The following is an 18701-nucleotide window of genomic DNA, read 5'->3' as shown; positions in this document are numbered from 1 at the left end:
GATCCTAGCATTTTGGTCCTAGCATTTTCCCCAGTTGGTTCACATCTGGGACCCAGATGGAATGGTTAACTGGGTTGATGGATTTTAACACGCTCAGACCGTTATGCTCCCTGGGAGCTCCAGTGAGCGCAGTTTGCGTTCAAAGATTTAATGACTTACTGCATTGTGCAGTTCTCACTACTTATCGCAACTGGCTACGCTCTTTATCAATACACAAACCTAGAGATACGCTGTTAAAATTTTACCCATTAAATGGTTATGTAGTTTAATTACACTCTTCGTTTTTCGGGAATGAAAAAGAAGAAATAAAACATAATTGAAGTGGGTGGTTGACTTGCGACAGTACCAATTAAATCCCCCGTTCAATATTTTTCCTAGTTATTATTCACACTTCAGATATGTTTGTAAGAACTTAACCGTACAGGCTTTCTACTACAGTGATTATATCGGTCGTCATCCCATATCGGGTCGTCATCCCATATCGGTCGTCATCCCATATTTTTTTTTTTTTTTTTTTTTTTTTTTTTTTTTGCGGCATCGTAAGAGCAAGACGTGTTTTTGAAAAAATTTTCAATATGGAAGTTACAATGAAAAATATTGAAAAACTAATAACCACCAAACTGGAAGAACAAAAAAAAGGTATTCTTAGTGAAACTATCAACCTTTTAAAAAAACAGGAAAAGATATTTAGCGATATCATAAGTGCAAATCTAAAAATATTAACAGATCGGCTTGACAAACTTGAAAACGAGTTTAATAAAAGCAAATCGAAGGTTAAAATAATTGAAAAAGACATCAACGATATAAAGGAAAGCATCAACTTTCAGGAAGAAAATTTCTTAAAAAAATTATCGGAAACAAACAGTCTGATGGCTAGCGAAATTAACAATTTAAAAAAAAAAAATATTGACCTTGAAAATCGTTCACGCCGTAATAACCTAAGGATTGATGGCTTATCTGAGCTGCCCATGGAATCTTGGAATGACTGTACAAAGAAAGTTAAAGATCTATTTAGAAATAAACTGGAAATCTCTGAAGACGTAATAATTGAAAGAGCTCACCGCATTGGAAAAATAAATGAAGATAACTCTCCAAGAACTATAATAATTAAACTACTAGACTTCCAAAATAAAAATAAAATCTTAACGCTATCAAAAAAACTCAAAGGAACCGGAATATTCATTAATGAAGACTACGCGAACGAAACGATGGAAATAAGAAAAAAGCTATGGGAAGATGTTAAAAGATTCCGAAAGGAAGGTAAATTTGCTATAATCAAATATGATAAAATATTCGTCAGAGATTTTCGTAAATAACTTTAATTTTAAAAAAGTACTTAATCGAGATATATGAAATAGTTCTGTACATTTTTTATTATGCTAGCACGTTTTGATTTATCGCACTTTACGCTATGACTGACGCAAACATAAACAAAACAATAGATTTTGAAACGCTGCGTTTCAATGCCTTCGAAACTGCTAATAATATTTTACTAAACGATTTTTACGACTCTGATGCGCAAATTTTTCACAGAAATAATTTTGATTCGAAATATTTTGAAACTGAAACTTTTAAAATTGAATTCGAAACTTTAAAAAATAACTTTACTGCAATACACATAAATATAAGAAGTATAAATAAAAATTTTGATAAACTAAAACACTTTCTAATAGATTGCAATTACTCATTTAGTATGATTTGCATAACCGAAACGTGGTGTTCTGATGAATTACTTCAAACGAACACAAATTTTCAAATTCCAAATTATAAACTAATATCTTTTGAAAGAAAAACAAATAAAAGGGGAGGAGGGATCGCAACGTATATCCGAAATAATCAAGTGTTTAAAGTAAGACAAGACCTCTCTATCTCTGATACTGATAGTGAAGTCTTTACTATTGAGATAACGGGTAATAAATCAAAAAGTATTATAATTTCCACTTGCTATAGACCTCCAGAAGGTGATATAAATAAATTTACAAATTTTTTTAATGAAATCTTTCTCAAAATAAATGATAAGGGAAAAAATATTTTCTTTATAGGGGATTTAAATATTAACAGTTTAAACTACAAAGAAAACGCTGATACTAAACTCTTTTTTGATAATCTGTTTCAATTGTGTATCCTCCCAATCATCAACAAACCTACCCGAGTAACCCCAACCTCCGTTTCTGCTATAGACAATATATTAACAAATACATTTCTAGAAACCTCTTTAAAAGCAGGAATTATCAAAACCGATATATCAGATCATTTTCCTATTTATTTTTCATTATCTCAAGATCTAAAAACCTTTAACAATACCAAAACCAAAATTTATAAAAGAAAAATCAATCAAATCTCTATCAAAAATTTTAAAGACTTGCTATCTATAGTAAATTGGGATGGAGTATATCAAGAATGTAACCTTGGACACACAAACTCCGCATACAATTTGTTTATTAATATTTTTCTAGACCACTACAATAAACATTTCCCTGTTGAAGAGAAAGAAATAAAGTTAAAACATTTAAACTGCCCATGGATAACTAACGGGATTAGAAAATCATCAAAAACAAAACAAAAATTATATATCAAGTTTTTAAAAAACAGAAATGAAACTAACTTAACTACATACAAGGAATACAAAAATCTGTTTGAAAAAATTAGAAAGAATTCTAAAAAAATATATTATTCAAAACAACTACAAAAAAGCAAAGGTGATATTAAAAAAACCTGGAACATATTGAAAGAAATAATAGGTAAAAACCATACAAAATCAAATGATTTACCTGATAAAATTATCGTTAATGAAACTGAATATATCGACAAAAATTCTATCGCTGAAAACTTTAATAGCTTTTTTGCAAACATAGGCCCTAACATGGCTTCAAAAATTCAATGCCCTGATATCTCCTTCGAAACCTATATCACAAACCAACATCTCTGTTTAAATATTTTCTCTGGACTAAACCATGAAGAACTAGAAATTGCAAAAAACTCACTTAAGACGTATAAGGCTCCTGGGATAGACGACATTTGTAGCTATATAGTTGTAAATGTGTTTTCAGTGATAAAACAACCAATATATGAAATATTTAAATCTTCAATTATTACAGGATCTGTACCGAATAAATTAAAAATAGCTAAGGTAATACCAATATTAAAAACCGGAGATTCATTTACACTAAATAACTACAGACCAATCTCAGTTCTACCTGTATTTTCAAAACTTTTGGAGAGAGTAATATACAATAAACTGTATAAATATCTAACAAATAACAAAATCCTAAATGAAAAACAGTTTGGCTTCCAAAAGCAACATTCAACCGAACACGCAATTCTAGATCTTATTAATAATATAAATAACTCCTTTGAAAACAAAAAATACGTCCTTGGAGTCTTTGTTGATTTATCTAAGGCGTTTGACACAGTAGATCACGCTATTTTAATTAGGAAAATGGAAAAATATGGGATAAAAGGTGTTGCACTAAACTGGTTCAAAAATTTTTTACTAGACAGAAAACAATGCGTTATTGCTCATAAAAAAAAAGCTTCAAAATTACTCAAAATAAAATACGGTGTCTCCCAAGGTTCCATTCTTGCACCTCTTTTGTTTTTAATATACATAAACGATCTTCCTAAAGCCTCGAGTAAATTGGATGTCATAATGTTCGCAGACGACACTAATTTATTTTATGCATCCTCATCTATTACAGAACTTTATGAAACTACAAATACTGAACTTGAAAAAATAAACAGTTGGTTAAAATCTAACAAATTATCGCTAAACACAGAAAAAACCAAATACATTCTTTTTCATCCTAACTTTATAAAAATACCTTCCGATTTACCTTCGTTAAATATAGATAATAAAGAAATAGAGAGAACCCGAGCAACTAAATTTCTAGGGATACTTATTGATGAGAACATCTCTTGGAAATCACATATAGATATTTTAAATACTAAAATATCAAAAAACATTGGTATCCTTTACAAAGCAAGTTCTATACTGTCTCCTGATAATTTAAAGTTCTTATACTTCTCGTTCATACAAAGCTACTACATATACGCTAATGTTGCATGGGCGAGTACACATAGATCCAAACTAACCACACTATATCGAAAACAAAAACATGCTGCAAGAATAGTTTTTAATAAGGATAGACTCTCGCATGCTGAGCCACTATTAAAAAATTTGAAAGCATTAAATGTATATCAAATCAATATATTCCAAAATTTGTTATTTATGCTCAAATATAAACTTGGACTTGTTCCTTCTCACTTTTCAAAGAATTTCTTTCAAAATAGCAACAATAGATACCATACCAGAGGAACGGGAAACTTCAAAGTACCTTTCAAAAAAACTAATCTCTCGCGCTTTTCTATTTCGTACCGTGGTCCTTGTCTATATAACAAATTAGTATCCAAAAATACCCAACTGGAAAAATCGAATAACTTAAATACTCTGAAAACATTGTTAAAAGATCTTATTTTAAACACTAACAACTTTATGAACTTTTATTAAGCCTAAAACATTCAAAACTATATATAAAACTAACTTTGTTCCGAAACCAATATCAACTCTAATAACTCTAAAAACTGTAAATAACTCAAAAACAAACAACAACAACAACAGTAATAAATTATATTATTTATCAACACTAATAAATAAATAAATTTTTATTTATCAACACTATATATTAAAAAACGACTTTATATTACCTATTTAGCAAATCGTGTACCTACTTATATTTATGTGTATTGTAATAAAATTAAAAAATTAAAAAAAAAAAAAAAAAAAATTTTTTTTTTTTTGTTTTGTCTGCATTCTTTGTTTTTTGCATTTTTACTTTCATTCTGTCGAAACTGATGACATGATTTTTTAAATATAAATTTATTTTAAATTGAAGTATCCAAAAATGTTAATAACGCAAAGCGGTTTCTTGATGACAAGACCATCGGTCTTTCTGCAAGTTTCCCGCGTTCTTTGAAGTAATCTCTAACACTTTACAGTTTTATTTCATATAATATTTGTTATAACGTAATCTTGTGATTTTTTTCTCTTTTTTAACTATACTTAAACTGTAAAGATTGTATTATATATTACGAGTTTATAAAGATTAAAGAACAAAAAAATAAAAAAATAAAAAAAAAAAAAAAAAAATATCAGCACAATGCTTTCTCTAACGGTTCATGAAGTATCGCGTCAACGGAGTTTGCAAGGTCATTAAAAACTATGTTATTTAGTTATTTGCTCAACTATGAAAATGGAGAATATGTAGAAGATCTTTATTTTCTCAAAACAACTATTTACCGTAATGAATGTTTTTTGACACATTGTGACACAAGTGCTTTCAAATTCATTGTTTCCAGAAATTTCCGTACAGACTGTTTTGCTCATTTCCAATTATCACATGTTGGATACTAAGTGCCTATCACTATGCTTGTACGAGTCTATTGATAGACATCTGTTTTTTTCTACAGGAATTCTGTGTAATTAGCACCATATTAAGATAATGCGCATCACCAGGGGAATCTCATTTTATACGCGTTGAAGTTGTCCTAAGTTTTTACTTTACCTTGCTGGCAGTGATTCGGTCATATACCTCCAGACTGAACATCTCTTCTGTCAGATGAGATGTTCACCCTGGAGGTATATGGCTGAATCAAGCCCAGCGAGATGATTCGATAAACGTACATGCTTTACTACCTTCAACTCAGGTATAATATCTTCCTCTGGTGCGTTCATTTACTATCTCAGCTTCAGCGTGCACTGGTACTACGTTTCGTACGTTGTACAGCCGTTACATATTTTTGTACCTCACATCATGACGAACTTTTTTAATCGCGTAGAGAGATCGTGTTCTGCCGTAATATTTTTAGAGATCAAAGCTCACTGCCTTTGCTGATGGTATAGAAACTACTTTCTCCATCAGTACTCTCAACTCTTTATCTGGCCAGAGAAACGCAGCAACATATTGCATTTGACCAGCTGCTTCATCTGACAATTCTCTTGCTGTCTTAAGAAAGAGACCGACTTAAAGGCTGCAAGGCTTATTCTAAGTGTCTTTTATCACTTAGATTCAGTTTTGCAACCAAGTGATGAGGTTTCCCGTGTTAATTGAAATTATACCGTCGCGACCACCTCTGGTGATGCCTTTCCGTCAATTCCTTTACCTTTCAGTTGCATGAAATTCATTTGTCCAAAGTTGGACAGACCCGCCAGTAACTCATCGTGCGGTGAACCTATTAGCCCCCCCCCCTTCCTCCCCGAAATCCAACTAAAAGCTTTTTAAGCACAATAACTTTAAATACACTATAACATACGCTATTGGAGCTGGAATTACGACAGCTGCAGGTACCACAATTGCTTTTCAAGTGCTTTTTTGTTAATGTTTCCATGTTGTTCTTATTCTGATGGCAAGGTCTTTGAAGATCCCGTATCATTATTTCTTATCATAACCACTCGAATCTTTGTGCAAACTGCCTTTCTTAGATGTGGTAGCCGATTGTCAAGGCTCCCTCTCCGGAATCGAACCCTAGTTGTCTAGCACCCTTTAGAACAATGGTAAGCCTTTATCATACCATACTTAGTTGATAGTGCAGAAATTTTAATGATGCTTTGCTGGCCCAAGACCAAGCGATTCAAATAGTTATCATAAATCACCAAGAAAACCTATTAAGACCCGCATTGGTTTTTAATCTAATAAATACATCCCTTTCGTGTTGGGATTTTTTGCGTGTATTAGCTCTAGAACTATTACAAGTATCCATGATGTAAAGTACAATCAAATAAACGACAACTGATTTAATGAGCCATTTGCTGTTTCACAGTACAAGTGCTTACATTTTGACATGCATGGCTAATCTTTGAGGCGGGCATGTGATTATTGGTAGAATCAACCAGGTAACTATCGTCAAGAGCGCGCGGCGAAGCCATCGCTCTTTGGAAAATAGCGGACAAAACGCCTGAGTGCCTCTTCATTTTGCCGTATTGGTCCATAAACCGATATGTGTTAAACATCGAAGCACAACAAAGTCGTCACAAGCGCGAACGTTTTTGTCCGTCAGTGGCAATTCTAACAGGGAACAGAGACTACGTCTCGATGCGGTGTCTACACGAAGCTTACACCAACGAGAAGCATTTGACCTGAACCACGCTAGAAAAGAGAATCTATTCAATCTCTCGCCGCTAAACGCATCCCGTGCATCAATCCAGTTTCTATAGAAATAAACAAACCAAATTCTGAGGCGCTCAGCATTTATCCATTTTCAGTAGAAATAAAAAGATATTGTGAAGTTAACAAAAACCCAAGTAGTTTCCTGGAAGTAGAAAGTATTCGCCCTTATCCTACTGCAAAAGCTCGTTTAGAAAAATGAAAAGGTGCTCGCAATTAGCTATTTTCTTCCATTCTAACTGATACTCCAGTCAAAGAAGCTCTCCAAAATCAACAACTTCAGCGAAAGTTATAAGAGCACAACTTTTCTGAAAAACAAAAAAATTTAAAAAGAAAACAACCAAGGAAACCGAGAAAAAAATTTAAAAATTCAAAATCTCTAAAGTTTCCAATTCTAAAATTTGATAATGAGGTTAACACTAATGATAAAAATGTTGAAAGAAGTGATAAAAATGTTGAAGAGTATTTAAATATTTGTGGAGTAATTAAATCAATTAGTTACTTGAGTGCAATATGTGGATAAATTGGTCAAGACAATGAACTGTGGTACCTTTGCAGACAGTGTGCCAGCTGGGCACATAAAGCATGCGCAAGTGCAAATAATGCAAACCTATATGCTTGTGATTATTGTAATTTCACTTCCTGATTGAGACTTTCGTCTGAAGTTTTAACAATTATTTCAACTTAGGTCAGAAAAATCTAGATTGTCTCAACATACTCTTTTCTTTTTTTTAAGTTCCCATTTATCACATTTTTAGACTTAAAAAAAAAATTCAAGATTTTGTTACTTTTTTGGCTTTTCTTTGTTAGGGGTTATTGCTGTTTACTTTTTATCATTTGTATGTAATAAACTTCCTGTCATTCATTTTTTGTTTTAGATTAGAAACATTTATGAAATATATATACTTTTAAACAATATTTTCAAATTTATAAAAGGTATGGTAAATTTTGATAATATAAAATTAAAAACATTCAGTTATTTTTTTCTTTCATAACTCAAATTATGTCTTTATATGTTCAAATTATGTCTAAATTATTGTAGACTGTCTTAAAATAATGAAACTTCAGTTGATTTTAAGTGTTTTTTTAAAGTATCCCAGTCATATAATAATTTATTAAATGTTGAAGTGGTTTTAGGATTAATAATGGGTAAAGCTAGTGATGTTTCCCCACGTAAATTAGCTAAAGTAGCTGTCCTTCTGCAAGAAACAAATCACAGTCAAAGAATTATTGCCAAAATTTTCAAAGCCTCAAAGGCTATAGTTAGAAGAATAAATTCTAAACTCAAAATGGGGGTCAAATTAGAAGCACAGCGAACAGGTCGCTGTGGCCGCAAAAGAATAACAAGTGCTAGAAATGATAGAAAGATCACAAAAAGTTATTGAGCAAAATCGTAAGATGCCAGCATTAACACTGAAAAGCGTTTTGAAGGACCAAGGAACCAACATTTCACTTGGATCTTTCAGAAGGCGAAGTTACGAGTTAGGATTCAAGTGCAGAATGCCACTGAAGAAACCAAAACTTACCACTGCGATGATTAAAAACGTCTTGCTTGGGCTAAAAAACACTCTTCTTTTTCTCAGGATGACTGGAATAAGGTAGATTTTCCATTTATTCTCTCCTGAAACTTAAACAAATAAAATTTTATTATTACAAGTTTTCAAAAGACGCTTTTGCATTAATATCTTACCCCAATTGATTTTACTAATATTTTAAATATTATTAAACATCAATAATTATTGCTATATTCAGGTTGTAATCAGTGATGAATCTACCTTTCAAACTTTAGAAGACACAATTTTCCGCCGCAGACCACGAGAACAACACAAGCCAGAATGTATCGTAAACACGGTAAAGCAACCAGCATCCATAATGGTTTGGTGATGCATATCGAGCAGGGGTACCATTCAACTTTAAATTGTACAAGGGACAATAAAGCAAGATCAGTACAAGACTGTCCAACAGACCACCCTGATTCCACAGGTACGAGAGTGGTTTCCTAATGGTAAAAAAATAGTTGTTATGCAAGATGGTGCACCATGCTATACTGCAAAATCCATAACGACATTTCTTGCTAATGAGAGTATCGAGCTTCTTGATTGGCCTGGCTTAATTCTCCAGATATGAATCTTATTGAAAATCTGTGGGAGCAAGTAAAACGCAAAATCAGTGCGGAAATAATAACGAGTAAACAGAAGCTTACAGAACAACTGATTGATGTATGGGTTCGAGATCCTGAAGTTAAAGCATTGACCTCGAAGTGCATAAATAGTATGCCCAGGCGTGTCAAAGCTCTTATAGAGTCAAAAGGACTCACCAACAAATATTAAGTTTCTTAATATGCTTTGTATGTAATAATATATAGATTGTATAACAAAAAATTAAGTTGCGATTGCTTGTATTGCATTTTAGACGCACAAAAAAGACAAAAAGCTAAAAATTGAGCTTGAGTCTAATAATATGAGTAGGTACTGTAAGAGTATAAAAAAAAAAAATCTTGGGCATAAGAAACTATAAAGCTTATGGTTTATCATGACTCATTTTATGTTAATTTTCACTGGTCTATTCAGTACAAGAACGGTCGATTTAGTACAATCAACTGTACTGATTGGACCATTAAAAAATTTAGTGCAGGTCATGTTTACCGCATTTTTTAACAATGTTTTACTTGCTCAATGGTTTACACCTTTCAAGGATAGTTAGTTAAGATATTGATCTCGTCTTCTGAAGTAAAAAATACGCCATAGTTATTCTCAAAATAAATATTAATCACATTTAAAAAAAAGTCTAATTTTGTGGTCCATTCAGTTCAAGTCTCCTCTATTCGAAATGCCGAGAAGTGATTTTTAAGATTGCTAGACTCTTATCTTTTTTTTTTTTTTTTTTAATGTCAATTTATATTTCTCATGCACTTTACAAATAGTTTTAACTAGCATTCAAAAATACTGGTTCACATAAAGTTGCTTTAAAATAAATAGCAACTCACATTCAAAATACTGCAAAATGACTTTAAAAACTGCTAAGTTGTTTAAGAATAGTCCTATTCATTGTAAAGGTGCATCCTACTCACTAAGACACTTTAAAAGTCCCTTAAGAAAAGTCTAGCTAATTGAAAAAAGTAATTAAAACAGGAAATCCATATAAGAAAATGCTTGCTCACTTTCAAACGTGTCTAGCTTTTTTTAAGTAAAAAAAGTTTCCATCGCTCTTAAAAAATGCATAGTTGCTTTAAAAAAAGTTAGGTCTTTTTTTGAAAAGATAACTTTAATTCTAAAAGGAATGCTAAGTTGTTTAAGAGTTTCCTTCTCACTAAAACTTCAGGCTAAGTTCCTTTAAAAAAAAAGAAGAATAACATCAAAAAGGTGCATAATAAACTCCATACTCTTAAAGCTTTTCACAGATTATATAAGAGGCAGCTAAGAATTATGATTTTTTTTTTTAGTAGAAAACAGTTAGTAACAAACATTTAACAAAAAAAAAAAATCTTTTCTACTGAAAAACCAGCGCATTCAACTACTTAGAAAAAAAAATGTTATCAAATTTTTTCAATCAATTTTCAAATTTCCTGAGATTAACTAAAAATTAACGCTTTTGAAAAATTTTTTTTGAAAAAAAAACCTTAATTACCTTTTGTTTTATTTAAAAACCGCCTAAACAGTTATTTTGCTTTAGGAGTGTTTTTCCGCATTTTGATTGTATTTTTCACAATGTATGGAACTTAATCAAAACTAAGCATAATTTTTCTTTGAAACAAAAATGTTACAATTGCTTTCATGTAAGAGATAAGCCTTTGAATAAAATTTTTTAAGTTGAGGATAAATTTTTTCAATTTGAACTTTTTGCTGATGTCCACACCCATGGCACCATTAAACAATATGGGTAACTTGTACTTTGAAGATTGTAGGGTCATTGACTAAAACTCTAAGATTGAAGTACTTCATAAAACTCCTGAAGTTCATTAGCCATTCCATAGGCTGAACCTAAAGTTAAAAAATGCTTACTCTCATTTTTATTAAAATTTTCCGAAAAGAAATACATTTTATCGAATGCAACTACATTTTATCTAAACTATTTTATTAAAACAAAAGCTTTTTTATCGAACTTAATGAGATGCCTCATATACAGAGGGAGTACCAAAAATTCCACACTCAGTTTTTCAATAAAAAAAACCAATAAACAATGTCTGAAGCTCATGTAATAAAAGTAATATAAGGCAGTTTTGATAGAAATGCATTATAAACGTGAAATCTTTTTAAGAATTCAATATATTTGCAAGTCTTTTTAACAAGTCAAATAAAAATAAGTATACAATTACACACTTAACACATTCAAATTCGAAGTACAATAGTTGTAAACCCATATAGATGTCTAATTAAAAATGTTGTAGAATTAGTTTAGTATTTTCAAAAAATCACTTTTAATGAAGAAAAACTATATTTTTATTTTTTTTTTTTTTTCTTTTTTAAAGCCGCCGGAAACTTTATGAAAAAATATTATGAATAAAGAAAAAGGGCAGCATAATGTTAATTAAGTTGCAACCTCACTCCCAGTAAGGCAAATATGAACGAATGAAAACTAAAAGATCATACTTCCCCGACAATCATCGCGGCCATATCTCCCCTACCTCTAATCAATTTTTTTACAATGTGTTGACCATCGCAATAAGATACATAGTTTAAAAATTTTAGTGATTTTTCATTCGATGCTTCAACTTAAGTTAATACTAAGTTATTTGATGTTATTACAGAATAAGCTTCCGCTTCTGTGGGGATTGCTTCTTCGAGCATATCGATCGGGTTCCATCGGAAAATATTTGTTCCTGAAAAGAAACGCTTTTGCTGTTTATATAGAGATTAGTTTGAATAATGATAAGTGGATGCTATCTAAGCACTTCGGTTTTTTTCTTTAGCTTTTCGTCATCCTTTGCTAATATTTGCTTAATATTTTTAAATAATTAAGAAATAACTTGTTCTTTATTGATATCAGTAGACCACGATTTACATTGAAAGATACTTGTCAAATAAAAAAAATGCATATACTAAAGTAGATGGGCTTTTTTTATTTGACAAATATTTTTCAAAATATTCTGCGCTTTGATAAACTACGTTCTCGAAGATGTGTAACGTCGTTTCTCTTCAAAATAGTTTTGTATTTTTCTAGAAAATACTTCAATGTCGAAAAGATCGCCTTGAAAATCTTTTACACTTGATCCTAATAAGTGACAGAGAATCGTCATTGAAACATGTATCTTATCTAATGCTGCATCCACCCAAACAATACTTTTACAATGTTTGTTGTAAATTGCTGCATACTTTCTACGAGCTGAGTATTTCCAATTTCAGACATTCTAGTTAAAGTTATGATTGATTAGCCTAAATCGTTTGTTTCGTATACGCTTTTGTGAACTTGAATACGTTTATGGGTACGTGAGAAGAAGGCTTTTGTCGTTGGAAGGACACTGAAAATTGAGTGTCGGGATATTAGTTCTAAAATACAAAACTATTTCTTTTTTTAACGACGCGATAACTTTTTTGAGGATTGTTTAGAAATTATTTGTTGACCACTTAGCATTTCAATGTTTTCTGTGTTCGCTTTACATATGAAAAACATAATGAATTTTAATTCCATGATTAAAAGACGGTCAGTCGACGAGTTAGTGAAAAAAAATTATCAGTAACAGCTAAATATATTTTTTGATGCGCTTGCTGTCAAAATGGTGAAATATTTTGTCTATAAATTAGTTTTATTTCAAAACTATTACAGTTTAAAACGCTATTTAAAGCTATGCAACATTTTTCCGGATTAAATTTCATGCTTGTATTTGTACTTAGGTATATGTACCAGTGTGAACATAAAAATTACTTAATCTCTTTGTTGATAAAAAAAAAAAAAAAAAAAAAAGAAAACCTGAAATATTTGCCATAATAATTATCTACTAAAAAAAATATAATTTGTCGTTTTCAGAAATGTATGTTTTAGGAAAGTAAAACATTTTTATGACCTACAGTGTTTTGGAATTAGGATGGCATCTTTAAAAAACATTCAGTGGCAGCAAGAGATCTCCGCATTAGGATGGCATGTTAACTATAAAGCTCAATATACCTACTTCGTTTGCAACCACTGAACAAATCCTTTCAGTTGCAAAAAAGTAACTCGTCTTTCATACCTCGTCATTTTTTTAATGGGTTGTTCTTACGTTATTGGTTTAGTACTTGTATAGCTTGTTCTCGCATAGTTTCAAATTCTTCTTTTATATTATCGATAACCATCAACCTATAGAGATCAATCAAATTTTTCTCAATCATAAGTCAGTAAATCAGTAAGCGTCGCTAGTTCATCTTTTGGAAACATTTCAACTAACAAAAAAAGTTTGTGTAAAATCGAGTGTCCGTCTTATCTTGGAAATTTAAAAGATGTAAATTTACCTTTAATATCATTGAACTCGTTCTCCATGACAACATTTTCTTTTAAAGTCATCCTACGAAAAGGTCCATTATTAGTAATGACAAATTTCAGACGTTCTTTAATAGTAAAATATTTTCGCTGTCAACAAATGGTTGTAAGGATGTCGGTATTGTTTCAAAATGAATAGTGGAGCTTTAGAAGTCAAATATTCCGTTGATATAATCTAGTTAGGTATTTCACAAACCCCATAAGTCACGGAACTCAAGTTGTTGGGAAATTAAATAAAACTGTTCTCCCAGTAAACCTTCTCTCAATGGTATATATTTTTGCTTTCTACCAGTTATTTATTTACTACTTAAGTGGCTTGATTTAAGGGGTTTTTGCATCTTCAAAAAAGATGCCAGTAATCTATCTTTCCTAAAGCAGCAACTTTAGAAGAACTTTTAGCAGTTTTGAATAATGCAGCAACTCATGCATGATTGAAATTAGCTTAAATTAGGGTTTGTGTTATTGTTTTAAAATAATGATTAATAAAGCAAGATGTTAAACAACAATTTTGAAATCTGAAATGCGCCTGAAAGCTCAATTGCCGTCAACGAAGGCAATTGAGCATTCAAGTGCATTTTAGACTTGGTTGAAATTTTGATAACAATTTTTCATTTCAATAGTTCTTATAGTTTTTTCTTTTAAAAGGATATTTCATTTGTGCAGCAGCTCATCGGTGTATATTTGATCTTTTTTTTAAAAAAAAAATAGCAAAATCCCTGTCGCAAGGCGAGAGCATTACATACAGCATTGGGGAACTTATAGAATTTTTTTAGTCATTACCAAGGCTTCTTTTCCTCTTTTTATTCCATTTTGATGAACTGATGTTAGAACTCACCTGTTCCAAACTTGCGTTCTAAGTAAAATTGTAATAACTTCTTTTTTCGGCAGGAACCTTACAAACAATTGTCTGAAGGAATTTTTTTTAAAAAAGGGTTATTAAAGAATGATTTAGGCAATAGCACACCTGATTTATGTTGTATACTGTTTACGTTTTGGCTATCTCTTAACAATCTATTTGTGAAAAAAGGTAATTTTTGAAAAATATTCACCTAAAGGATCTCTGAAAGAGTTGATTCATGTTTTCTGAGTTTATAAAAATGATAGGAATTATAGGTAGCTTTGAAAATTCCAATGTTTTTTGGAAATCTTTCTTTATTTGGGACGTAAGACGTTTTGCAGAAGTAGTTGGACCAAAAACACATTTTTCACCTCGGCTTTTTTTCTTAACAATTATTAATTTTCTTAACAGTAATTAATTACTTAACTTTTCCCTTTAAAATACATTCAAAAAAACCTCTAAAAATTCTTTAAAGTTGAATCTAATTTTTAAGTTTCTAATTTTCTAAAAGCTCAAGCTCAACTTTAAAACAACAAATCTTTTTCTTTTTTACATTTCAATTAGAATTTTAACAGAAAAGTTTGTTATAACTTCATGAAGTCTCTCATCATGTTTCTGTGAACAAGTAAATTTTCTAGAATAAAATACATGAGGAGAAGAAAAGATTTGCCCTTTGTACACCATCTAAATATGTAACCCTACTTAACAGAAAGAGATATGTAAAAGAAATGAGAGGGAAAAAATCCTAATGTAGATCAATTCAAATCTAGGAAAACACAGAATGTTAGTTTGTGCTGAACTTTTATTTTGTTACTGAACTGAATTCAAACGTAACATCAATTTTTCTAAGTTTCGTAAATGATCAAACAAATTTACGTTCGTAATTAAATTTTAGGTTTTTCCTTTCTATGTTTGTTAGTTAAACTTTTTGGATTTTTTCAAATGTTTACCGTAAAGTTAAAATCTAAAACTTAGTAATGTGAATATGATAACTATGATAATTTATGCTGGTTTTTAACTGTTTGCTGGTAGATTTTTTTCAGAAGTTAGAAAATTCTCGAGGAGAATGAGTAACTGTCAACCTGGTTAAAGTTCTGAAATTTCAATTGGGAAAATATTTCAGAGTTTTTTGGGAATGTTATTACCCAGTAAGATGACTAGAGTAACAAAGTATAATCTTTTATTATTGAACATATTCCAGTCTATTTTATAGTTACAGCAGTTTTCTCTGAAACTGATTTCTGATACAATATTTCTGGTATTAAATTTCTCATAGTTTTGGTATCAGTTAAAAGTTTGTCCTGCTTTTCTAATTATGAAACCAAAAGTTGTTTAATAATTAGGTGACACAATTAGAACAAGTAATACGAGTGTAACAAAAACAAACAACGTATAATCAATGATGTACCGGTTAACTTTGTACTTTAGAATCTCCATTTTCCTTATTGCAAATATTCCTTTCAGCAATCTTTATGTGAACAGTTGGTTGATTCACGAAATCAGTGTTTGTTACTACCGTTTTTCTTGAACTTTTACAGTGGCTTTCAAAAACATAACGTCAGTTTTTTTGTTTGTTTTTTTTTGACAGCTCAATTTTTTTAACTTATGAGTAGCAAAGCTTCTTTATTTCTGATTAAATTAATCAATCAGATTTCAAATGATATATAACACTAATTGATCTATTAATCCATTCTAAGTAATTTAGTTGCGAAAAATAATCCTATAAATTACTTATTAAAAAAATGTGTAAAAACTATTAGGTCAATTTAAACTTAATAACTCTTAAATTAATGTTAACTCTGAAAAATTATACTCGTTTTAATCAATACAAACTAAAAATATATTTGAAAAAAAAAAAAAGAACTTCTAACCAGTATTTCAATAGATGTTTTAATTGGTATATTTTTGTCACACCAGAAAATGAGTATCACAAAAAGTCAAATGGCAAAAATTGGGTGTATTCAAATATAACACCAAAAGTCAATGAGAAATAGCAAGATTATGTGATCTTTTATAATGCTGTGTCCAAACAACGCTCATAAACTACAAACTTTCAAATGGCGTAAAAGATTCATCAAGAGTTAGCAGGCCGTCAATACTTAATTCTTGGGATCAAAGTTTATTGCATAGAAGGGTAAGGAAACATCCAAAAATTAGCTACCAAGAACTGTCCGCTGAGTTTAGTAATAAGGCTGATTACGTAAGTGTTAGCTAGAGCACAACTAGGTGCCTTAATAAAAAAGGTATTGATTGTTGTTGCTGCCAGGAAACCTCTTTTTTAGATAACAGATAGGATTAAAAAATATAAGTGCTGGAAGGAAAGGCTTCACTGGTCAGTAGAATATTTTTCTCAGGTAGAAGATTTGCCAATTATTAGTGATTAATCAAATTTTGAGGTGGTTAATTGTAAATCAAGTTTCATCGTTAAAAGATTAGCTTCAGAGAAATATAAGGAAAGATTTTGTGTTTTAACTGTACAAGGCGGTGGTGGTTCTGTAGTTATATGGGGATGCATTTCTTAAAAGAGGATAAGACTTCAAAATATTTGTAAAGGGGAAATTAACGAATGTTATTACAAAGAGACCTTGGAAAACAAGTATTTAGAAAACAAGTTTTTAGAAAACATGTTTTTAGAAAACAAGTTTTTGGAAAACAAGTTGCTTGATCATTTTCAGGCTTAAAAACTTGACTTCACATACTGCCAACGAGGTGAAAGAGTGATTTCAAAGCTAACATATTACTCCCAAACCTGTTCGGCACGAATAACAGATTTGAACCCTACCGAAATTATTTTATCTCTAAATATTTATTAAATGTAGAATGTATTCCAAACAAAAATCTTTAAAAAAATCTTCTCGATTGAGATGGAAATAATTTAAGTAGTTCCTTTAAAATCTAAGTGACATGTTTTTGAAAGCCACTGTATAAACCAGTACGTTAAAGAAAATTTAGAATTGAAACTTTAAATTCAAATCTAAATTTAAAAAAATGCATCATGTAACATCAAACCATAAAAAAACAAGAATAAACAAAATTTAAATCGACATAAAATCAATACAAAATTTTAATTGGTTTTGTATAATGAAAAATTACCAAATATTATCTGCGATAAACTAAAATGAGATCGATGTGATCGTCTCTTAGTTATTGAATTTTCACTTAAAAATGTTTAAAGTAAATAACCCTCTTGCATTGAGATTACACTCAGTTATTATTTGTTTTTTAATCGGTCTCAGATTTTTTTGTTTTATGTAATCACCATTGATGAGTATGAGTCCTAATCAAATAATAGAGCTTAATTAAATCACAATAATTGGATTGAATAACATTCTAAAAGCGTAAAACGTGTTAAACGAGGTTTTCAGAACAAAGCAGACTATTTGCCACTAATGAGGATTGCTAAGAAATCGCTTTGTAAACTTCATACTGAAACTTTTTCTTAAATTATATTGGTTAGTTATTATATAGTTAATTTGCATCAGCATTTGCTCTTTTTCGTTAATAATACATAATAACCAACTTTAACTTAACTGTTCCTTTCTTTTCTTACATGAAAGTATCTCTCTTTTTAACAATAGCAATACGTTATCGGATAAAGTTCAAGAAACTACCGTCATATAATTTTGCTTGTGCGAAGATAAATTTCTTTCTGAGCTCTTTTTTTTTACTTTTCAACTAATGAAATTGCTTTTAATAATAGCGAAGGGCGAGGAAAATTTTTACTCAATTCAAAATCTAATTATAAGATCTGTTTTAATTTTATCGCCTATCAACTGCACTGCCATTAATACTTTGGGCAGCTTTTTTATGAATGTAAATTTTTTCTACTTACTTTCAAAAAACGTTTTATTTAAAATATCTAGTATATAAAGCGAAACGATACCGTTAAGGAGGATGATTATTCTAATGAGAAGTGGTTGTCTAAGAAATAATTTGTTTCATAAAAACTTGAAGTCATGCATTGAATAGCAAAAAGAATTAATGAAACTATTGATAAAAGTTGAAGCAATACAAGCTTACCAGCACATTGTACTAACGTTTATAAAATGGCAGTATTAAAAACTTCTTTAAGATAAATAGTTTTGGAGAGATTTGATAATATTGCTAATGATAATACTTTGAAAAGAAAATTCATGTTTAAATGTAAAGAAAAACTTTACTGAATAAAAGTGAGTAAGATATTTAAGTTAAAAAAGAATTACAATGAAAAAATTTAAAGACCAAAATTACAAAAAGAAAATTAAAGAAAT

At 30.3% G+C, this 18701-nt stretch overlaps 1 protein-coding gene, 1 long non-coding RNA gene, 1 other non-coding gene and 1 pseudogene across 6 annotated transcripts; 2 read left to right on the top strand and 2 right to left on the bottom strand.

Annotated features, from left to right (window-relative positions):
* Positions 1-87: 87 nt before the first annotated feature.
* Positions 88-242, bottom strand: LOC149879193 (5.8S ribosomal RNA). Its single transcript, XR_016447194.1, has one exon. It is a non-coding gene; the product is annotated as a 5.8S ribosomal RNA (ribosomal RNA).
* Positions 243-524: 282 nt separating this feature from the next.
* LOC149879192 (uncharacterized) lies at positions 525-1547 on the top strand. Its single transcript, XM_090072162.1, has 2 exons — positions 525-1260; positions 1384-1547. Exons 1-2 carry the CDS (start codon positions 576-578, stop codon positions 1413-1415), a joined length of 717 nt encoding a protein of 238 aa, XP_089928288.1. The 5' UTR covers positions 525-575; the 3' UTR covers positions 1416-1547.
* Positions 1548-1616: 69 nt separating this feature from the next.
* On the top strand, positions 1617-7806 carry LOC149879191 (uncharacterized; annotated as a pseudogene).
* Positions 7807-10891: 3085 nt separating this feature from the next.
* Positions 10892-18077, bottom strand: LOC149879190 (uncharacterized). Of its 4 annotated transcripts, none has more exons than XR_016446873.1 (4): positions 15860-18077; positions 13586-13638; positions 11785-13433; positions 10892-11140 (listed from the first exon to the last, which is right to left on the bottom strand). It is a non-coding gene; the product is annotated as an uncharacterized LOC149879190 (long non-coding RNA). The 4 variants fall into 4 exon arrangements; XR_016446874.1 differs by lacking the exon at positions 10892-11140 and having other exon boundaries at positions 11744-12646; positions 13166-13433; XR_016446875.1 differs by lacking the exon at positions 10892-11140 and having other exon boundaries at positions 11744-12646; positions 13267-13433.
* Between the last annotated feature and the right edge of the window lie 624 nt (positions 18078-18701).

This window comes from Hydra viridissima, unplaced genomic scaffold (assembly GCF_058129835.1).
Source record: "Hydra viridissima isolate aposymbiotic clone 2 unplaced genomic scaffold, HvirCarnegie_v1 scaffold_14, whole genome shotgun sequence".
NCBI lineage: Eukaryota > Metazoa > Cnidaria > Hydrozoa > Anthoathecata > Hydridae > Hydra > Hydra viridissima.
The sequence above is the reverse complement of the archived record's forward strand: the minus strand, read 5'-3'. Positions and strand labels throughout refer to the sequence as shown.